This window comes from Lucilia sericata, unplaced genomic scaffold (genome assembly GCF_015586225.1).
Source record: "Lucilia sericata isolate MDLA Ls3-8-SP2 unplaced genomic scaffold, ASM1558622v1 Contig000899F_arrow, whole genome shotgun sequence".
In the NCBI taxonomy this organism is placed as follows: Eukaryota; Metazoa; Arthropoda; class Insecta; order Diptera; family Calliphoridae; genus Lucilia; species Lucilia sericata.
This window is the reverse complement of record NW_023994886.1, coordinates 65,248-74,136: the sequence shown is the minus strand read 5'-3', so window position 1 is coordinate 74,136 and position 8,889 is coordinate 65,248. Positions and strand designations below refer to the sequence as shown.

Here is an 8,889-nt window from a genome sequence, read left to right as displayed (position 1 = left end):
ATCTTTGGCAAAATACCATCAGACCTGATTCATACGGTCAATCGCCCATGATATTTTATAATATCGCTATTGATTCCCGTTAGAGTTCTACTTTCATTAGCGTGTTCCCTGGCAACATCATTGTGTTTCCAATATATTCCATTGATGGTGGATATAAAAAAAGTCATCTCCCTAATGTATTGCTTACTCTAGTTCATGTTAATGTTTATGTATTTTAAAAGGTCTAGCCTTTTTTATGGATTTTATATTTTTCTCGTAATTTTGTTAATTTTTATAAATGGTTTTTATAAAAAATGTCTTACAACATGTCATGCTGTTAAGCAGATTTATATTAATTGAATTCCTTTAGCAGGAAGTTGTAAAATAACATTCCCAATAATTTCCCAATGCTAAAATATTTAACAAAAAGTGTAGTGGTTAGCAACCAGTTTTTGTATACATTACCTTCGTGAGAATAAGTTATTATTCCATTGGTATTTTCTACAACTTTGTGAGGAAAGATAATTTAGCAAAGTCATCAATTTCCATGTATTCCTAAGATGATTTAAAGAATTTTAATAGTATTTGAAACTAGCAAAATAGGTCCACAAATATCGGATATATGATCAAAATTTCAGTCGGTGTGTTCTGTACAAGGTAGTATGAACGTATACTTATCAAAAGAAAGGCCTTCCTTTTAGGAAAAGAACTTTGTGTTAATAATATGATACAAATATAGACTTTTGAGAAATTTACTTACTGCTTTACTTAAAGAGAAGATGATCCACAGTGAAAAATTTACATTAAAAAATAAATAATATAAAAAGCGCATAATAAAAATAAATTTTTTATTATAACAAATCTTTGTTTTAAAAACTTCTTAAAACTAGAAAAACAATAATATTGCAAAATACATACATTTATCAAAATTGTGACAATTTTCTTAGTGGAATATTAAGTATGTTTTCTCCGAGTAGAAGATTTCACTTCTCTTCAGTTTCTCTACAATTTACTTTCCTTATCCGCCTGAGCCTGCTCTTTGGCGGCTTTAGCCTGCTTCGCTCTAGCTGCAGGACCAAAACGATTTATAAAATCAACAATTGGTCCTATAATAGATTCCGGATTGTTCATATGCAAATGATGGGTTCCATCACTTTCTACATATTCAAAATTTGGTTTTGTCTTTAGCACATCCAAAACTTCATCGTAATACTTTTTATCTTCAAAATAAGAGGAGTTGCGGGCTTTAATAAACATATAAGGACATGTTATACGATTTGCCATTTCCACGCACAACTCCTGGGAACCCACGGCATAATTGTAAAACTTTAAACGCCTATCACGGGTGAAAAAATACTTATCGGGATATTTTTCCGATTTCTGGATATTGCGCGCTAACATGTGTTTACAAAGATCTTTTTGGACCGAATGGAATGTACCCACATAAATACGTTCTATTAGTTCATCGTATGTATAACTGGGTGGTTCACTTTTATTGCGGTTACGTTCATCCTCTCGCAGAAATTCATCCATACGTGTCTCCATGGTGCGTATAACACTGGGAAAGGGACGCTGATGTGGTTTTAAGGCATCTATACCAATGAACATGTCAACTTTTTCAGGGAAAACAGCGGCAAATACAAAACCAATTATCGATGACATAGAATGTGCAATCAGTGACAACTTTTCCCATTTGTATTGTTTCATTATTACCCGTATCACATATAGATTATCTATGGTATTATAGTAGCAACCATCTGGTAGTCGTGATGATAAGCCATGACCTGGCAAATCGACCGAAAGAAATGCTACATCGGGCGGTAGCAAAGGTACCAGCAAATCAAATGTTCCGGCATTATCTTGCCAGCCATGTAGACCCAAAATAGGTTGTACATTTTGTGGACCATACCATTTGCCAGCCAAATGACCCCAAGGCACGGGAATGGATACTTCAGAAAACTATATAGAAAGAAGATTTAAAATAATTTAAAGATATTTCCACTTTAAATGTATTAATATTTTACCTCTCTTGTTGGTGGTTCCCCAGTTAAATCTCCGGCATGTCGATATCTCTTAATGGCCGATGTTCCATCTGCATTTGTGACACTATTTGGTTCCATGCTACTTACTGGAATAAAAGTAATAATAAAGTAAAATTAAAAAGAATAAAATCGATTTAAGCGTCGAAAAAGAACTATTTGTATAAATTTGCAGCAACTAAAATTATCAAAATTTTTCTAGCGACAGATTACGTATAATAGTTTTAAAACAACAACAATTCAAAGTACTTTAAAATTACAGATAAATGTTTAATAATCTATAAATATGTGTTAAAAATATAAAAGGGGAAATTCTACAGTGGTTTGTATAGACATTTTTATAAAAATAGATGTTGTGTACATTTTACATATAAGTAATGTTATTATTAATTTTAGTCTTTAGCTATTTAAAAAAAAAAAATTATAAAAAATTTTATAATTTTTTTATAATAATACTCTGTATTACTGTTTTGTACATTTATACATCAACTTTATTTGCAGATTGATAAATTATTAAAAACAAGTAAATTGTGTTCATTAATAAACATAAGCTTTACTATGTATTTAATGCATCTACAATATATAAACTAGCAAGAATGACAATAATTGATTTTTTAGATAATTAAATTGTTTATTAAATCAATTAAATAAGTAATAAACAATTTTAATATAAGAAAATTTTAGAATTGTATTCCGGTATAAAATATCTAATAAAAATATTGAAGCCAGTCAGCATTTGTTCGGTAATAAATCACAAGATGTCGATGTGCTTTTCATAAACACCTGACTTGAAGTTCTAATTTTATCCACGCCGGTGGTAATTTTTGTACATAGTTCATGTCATAGTCATGTTGCTCAACTTCTTAGATGCAAAGACAGCGGATGGGATGGCTACTGTTTAATCGCTAACAGCACCTAAAGACGTAATCAATAGACAGAAATACGAATCCATCAGTCAGACAACATAATGTGTTGTCGACTAGACGGCTCCTGTTGGCATACCATCTGCTTAGTCACCCCAACCATCACATTATGATGGAGGATCCCCCTCCTAGTCATATACATATGGAATTCCGACGTTTTCGCAGCGACATCCAAAACGTCATACCATCGAACGTCGAGACTGTCAATTGCAAGCGCCCGGGAAATGATGTATTAAATGGCGTTCACTGAAGCCATTAATGGCTACAGATACAACAGAGTCCGAAATGAAAACTCCCAGCGATATCGGTTTGTGAGAGACAATTACCCAGGCATTCAAGAACCGTCTTAGCACAATTAAGAGCCGGTGGATGCTGTTTCCTCAATTGCTACCATGAACGAATCGTTGCAGGTACTTTAAACCGTTGTCCTGCCTGTCATCAAAGTCCTCATGACACGGTGCATTTATTCAATAGTCCAGCAAGGTCTACAAATTTGCGCCACATAGATCTATAGTTAAGACCGATTGAGGTGGCGCAGTTTCTCCAGCACCCACTTCCAACCATAGACACTAACTCAAATAATTAAGTTTCTATTATTCTAATTTGATTAAAGAACTATCGGCTAAAGTCGAACATTTACAATAACATAATCCATCAAATAAGCAGAGGACTTCTTTTTACTAACAGATAACAAATTTGGGTTTAAAGTGCTGCCACCAAGTGGCTCCTCTACCTATGAACTACCGGTTTCTTTGGTACCAGGTTATGTGTTTCTCTGGTTCGAGGATACTTTTGATTCTCTCCAGTAGCACTTCTTTTCCTTGGGATTGCAATAACACGAAGACAGGAATCAAATGTTTCTTAATTGCGATGCAACAAGGAGTCGAATGTGATAACAATCAGCTGCACTTAAAATACTTTTTTAAAAATCTCGTGGGATTAATATTTCTTATATGCAATGACTATTTTATATATATATGGATCATAAATGACTCTAATGAGTCCAATATGATAAAAAAATATTATATAGTACAATATTTGTTTCCTTTCTTTACTCCTCTAGTTGTGCGCTTCCGTTAGTTTAGTATTTAATGTTCTATAAATATTTCATATCGAGAACCTTTTTATCCTTTAAATTAGCTCATTGAATAATGACCCCAGAACAAACTTTATGCGAAAAGGTGTCTTAGAATGAATAAAACTTTAATTCTCGGTGGAAAGATCAGTACTTTATTTGCTGTCCATACAAACGAGTCCACCGTAATGTATATACATACATAGTTGTACATATTCCATAGAACAAAGTGCTAATTAAACATCTGCACAAAAACATTCGATTGATTTGAAAAAAGCCGAACAAAAACAAACTAGCTAAAAAGGGTTTGTTTATACTTTTACCATATTATTCATGTTTATCGAATTGGACTTTGAAACATACTACTAATGTTTAAATATTTCATGAAGGGTTAACTTAAAAGTGACCTTTGTATATTCATTCACCATTTTAATAACTAATTATTTGTTAAATTCTGCAAAATACTTACAAGTTATTTTATTTTCTGGAATTTTTAAAGGTGCCATAGCTACGAGGAGGTTTAAGTTATTATTGTTTATCTACTGGTTGTCTTAAGTTAAAGTATTGATTTTTCTTCACCTGCTTCCCTATTGACTTGCACTTATTGTTTTTTAAATACTAATAATCATATTAAGAGTAGTCTGGCTAATTACAATTGAATTTGATAACATCTAAATTTATTATTGTTTTTTTTTTAATTATCTCTGACTCAAATTCTAATGAGACGTTTTTGACATTTGCTTTAAAGTTATTTTCTTCATACATATGTCTGAGTTGCCAACCATTTTTAAAATTTCCGTTAATTTAACCTTAGTACGGGCAATTACTTTTTAATATTTAAAAATTTGTTTAAATATTCATTTAATAAAATAAAATAAGTGAATTTTTAAATTATAATAAACAAGAATGTCTATATCTAATAAAGAAGAATGTCTATATATCTACTAAAACATTTAAGTTAAATTTATTATAACTATTAACGGTTACGTAGGAAAATCTAACAAATATTGTGGGTCGTCTATCGTTAGAGCTTCAAAACTTTCCAACTAGAAACTAGAAGGACAATTTTCCGAAAAAATGGCACGTTAAGCCTACGTAAATATCGCACCTTTCTAAGAGTGCAATATTTACTCTCAAAGCGGGAAAAGTAAATCATAATACCGCACAGTGGTATAGAAATTAAAAGAGGAAAATAATTATGTAACTTCTAAACGGATTCCGATTATAATGAAATTTCACATACGTAAAGAGTAAGTGTTGACGAGTTTAGGTTTTGAAGTTGGACCTCAGAGGTTATCAACTGGATCGTCATAAAGTTTTTAGATGAAACCTTATCCAATCCTGAATGGAGATCGCGTGCATTCTGCCGGCTTTCGTTGAGCACATCACAGCTTTCCGGACTCTGACTTACACAACCCTACCCCTCTTCTAAAGTCGCAAAATCCATCAACACTTTCAAACTAACCAGGAGAATTAACCCCATCAGCATGCATATTCCATGCTGATGTTTATAACATCTTGACCAGAGAGGAGTCGTGTACCTGACAAAATGTGTTGAGACAATGTCTGAAAAATTCCCGATTCTTAAACGGGAAAACAAGCTAATATCCCTCCTGTCACTTTTCGCGAAGACTCCTAAGGCTATTCTACTCCCTTAGCTAATACAGCATGGATTGCGTAAATAAATTGAAAAAAACCCTTAAGCGATAGCCTTCAGCACTTAGGGTATGGATAAAGGAATCTTGTTAGTACCTATAATAATATTGTCCTGTCAGAGGTTAAGATAACAAGTGGGGTAACATTAAATGTTGCCCTAAGAACTGTACAACTTTCAGAATTGGAACTCAATGCTGGTCCGTCTCAAGTTTAAAGGTAAAAGTTTAACTTCACTAATAGTGAAGTTATGTGTGAGGTGGAGATACAAATATACTCCCGGTGGATACCATTTCAACTCTTTAACTTAATACTGGTGGAGACCAGGGAATACTCTTGATAAAACTCTGTTCGGTGCTCCAACTTCCTATATGAAGGTGTTATGTTGATGTGGAAGTGTATGTTCTTGCTGTTGGATTATTAATACCACAGTCAGGAAATTTTTGACTCCAATTTCTGTGATATTAGTTTCCACATCCATTCCACTCTACTGATATTACATCCTAGCACATTATATGTACCCAGTTGCTAAGTCCCGGGTCAATGTCAAATGACATTATTAATTATGACCTTAGTAATAAAAAATGGATATGATTGGATCTTCTGGAATGTTTCTTGATAGGAAATTATTACTATTTAAATTTCTAAAAATTTGCATCGTGTTTTGACCTTCATTCATGCATACACATGTATTTTATTATGTGTGTTTAAATACACTAAACACATATAATGCCACACTAGTGGTTTAACAAAAATTATTTCTATTTAATAAAAGTTTTTTTTATTATTTAGTTGTTTTTGCATTTATTAGAAAACGTCTACGCGTTAAGATTTTTCGAATAAACATTTCACTGTTTTCCCAATATTCAATAAACAAACATTTGTAAAATCCCAATTGTTTATAAAATGGAATAAATAGTTGTGTGTAATAGACAGCAAATTGCCTATTAAATTTAAATACTTAACGTGGCATCTGCATGTCCGAATGTGAAATCAATTCAGGAAGCTAATATTGATCATGTGTGTTAAAATTTTATTTTTCTTTTAAATAATTTTAATAAAATTTGTTTAAAAAGAAATTGTTTGAAATCATGGAATGTGCATGGATGAGGAGAAAGTGAAATGGGATCATGATAATATTATTGGTGATATAATACCAATTGATCTTGAGGGTAATGCTGACATACATACAAAGGTACATATGTATGTAGTTACTGTGTGCTTATATTATGTACCAAGGTCTTATTCCATATTTATGCGGTCCTCATTTTAAGATCAAGGCTTTGCAATCTAAACCGACTGATGTATCAGCTTGCCGTTCATTCCTCTTGACTGCTTTAAAAAGGTTTTTCGATATACACTTCCAATTAACAATAAATCTAATCAGAGCACACAGCATCATGGAAAAAGCAGTACCGAGAACACAATCCACATACGCAGATATTGCTTGGATGGTCCGTCCGAACGAGCCTAATCGTTGGAACAAAAATGTAGAGGGAAAAAGAAATATACACGCCTGATACTAAATTGACATCAAAAATAATTTTTCAATAACATCCGTTGTCAAAGACCAACTCACAAAAAGTGGTGCTTGAGTTACCCCCCTCAAAATATTCGTTCAGTTGTAATTCAGGTCTGAGTTGGGGAACAACTCTGGCGTTATCGTTTTTATCCCTTAAGGTCAGGCTGGTGCTTGGTGCTGAGCTTTCGACAGAATTACTTCTCACCCGCACAACTAATTCTATATAAATATATAGGACGAGCGGTGGGAACTGATGAAGGAAATGACGAAAGAAAAGCAAAGAGAGGGAAGAGAGGGTGATGACACGGCCATATCGATAGAAGAGGGGTTGACACTGACACTCTAGGGCTGTCGAAGATTTCCTTTGTAGAATCTAGTGGCAATCAAAAGGAAGATGGCTTTGTTCTGCCAAAAGTCGGAAGGCAAAGGCAGTAGCCATTCGGAGGAGTTGATTACGATATTTTAAATGTATGGTCGAACAAATGAGGAGAGAGCACACTGAAATCTCAGGCATTTCTGGCTAAGATGGAGCAAAAAGATCAGGATGCATTTTCTTTCGGAGATGTTCCTCTTCAAAAAGCTCTTCTAGGGTTGATGCACTTCTAGGAAACCATCAAGCAAGTGATGTCGGTGGACCGTCAAATATCCGAGAAAATGTAGAACCCTCGACACCAACTGCTTGCCGATCCGGTAAAAAGCAGGGTGGTGTTCCTACTGTTGAAGCACTGAAGTCTTCAGACTGCTACTCCCCAGCTGCTTTTCTTAAGGATTATCAGGCTTTTCTGGCAAAGATTAAACAGAGACCAGGATTCGTTTTTTTTTTTCGGAGAAGTTTCTCCTCAAGAAGCACCAACAGAACGTAGCTAAATTCGAAGGTGTTACCTTGGGTTGATGCAGTTCTAGGAAACAGCAAGCAAGTGATGTCGGTGGACCGCAAATCATCTGTGAGAATGTAGAACCCTGGTGGTGGAATTCAAAAAGTTTACGTTGATGAGGAAGACTGGTGCAAACCCAGCAAGCGCCTCTAATGAGTCCCATAAGTACACTATTTAAAGAGTTAGATCATGGGATTACCTGTAAACCTCATCAGTAATGTAAAGAAGTTTATGGGAGGTTAGCTGCCATTGATGGGAAAGTTCTTTCCCGAACTGTAGCCTGTAAGTAGCTACTGACTATGGGTAGCTGTTGTTTCGATTCATTTATTCGTGCATCTGGTTTGAATTCAGTTTAGGACATAGGCACAGTCTACTGTTTTGGGAAATGATCTGTTTTTGGGTATCATGAACCCATTAGACCCAATAGAGCCTACATTACTCTAACCTCTACTATCTTTATTATAAGCTTAATAACATTAAAAATTCTAATAACAAAAAAATTCACCTTTATTGTGTGGGCTGAATATTGAACACAATTTAAACAAATTGATTGCACTTTAATTATTTCGATACACAACTTTCAAATATTGAGCAATATTTTTTTTTTTTTGCATTGGAGTACTAATAGCCGGAGGCAATACTGTATTAGCTTTGTTATTAATAAAACAAAAACAAAGAAACATACGAGTATAATGAAATATTTTATTTTGAATATTTTAGAAGAAAGAAAAAAATATTTATAACAAAATGAAACACAACATCTCTATATATAAAGTAAATATACCAATTAACTATGACCCCGACTGATAACACACGTTTCAAT

The 8,889-nt window shown here is 33.6% G+C and overlaps 1 protein-coding gene across 2 annotated transcripts; it reads right to left on the bottom strand.

Annotated features, from left to right (window-relative positions):
• Positions 1-799: 799 nt before the first annotated feature.
• LOC119608916 (probable serine hydrolase) lies at positions 800-4,742 on the bottom strand. 2 transcript variants are annotated; one of them, XM_037963504.1, is made up of 4 exons: positions 4,596-4,735; positions 4,486-4,524; positions 2,004-2,107; positions 800-1,938 (listed from the first exon to the last, which is right to left on the bottom strand). In XM_037963504.1, the coding sequence occupies exons 2-4, from the start codon at positions 4,520-4,522 to the stop codon at positions 982-984; spliced, it is 1,098 nt and encodes a 365-aa protein (XP_037819432.1). In that variant the 5' UTR covers positions 4,523-4,524; positions 4,596-4,735; the 3' UTR covers positions 800-981. The 2 variants fall into 2 exon arrangements, with proteins under 2 accessions (XP_037819432.1, XP_037819431.1); XM_037963503.1 differs by having other exon boundaries at positions 4,486-4,742.
• Between the last annotated feature and the right edge of the window lie 4,147 nt (positions 4,743-8,889).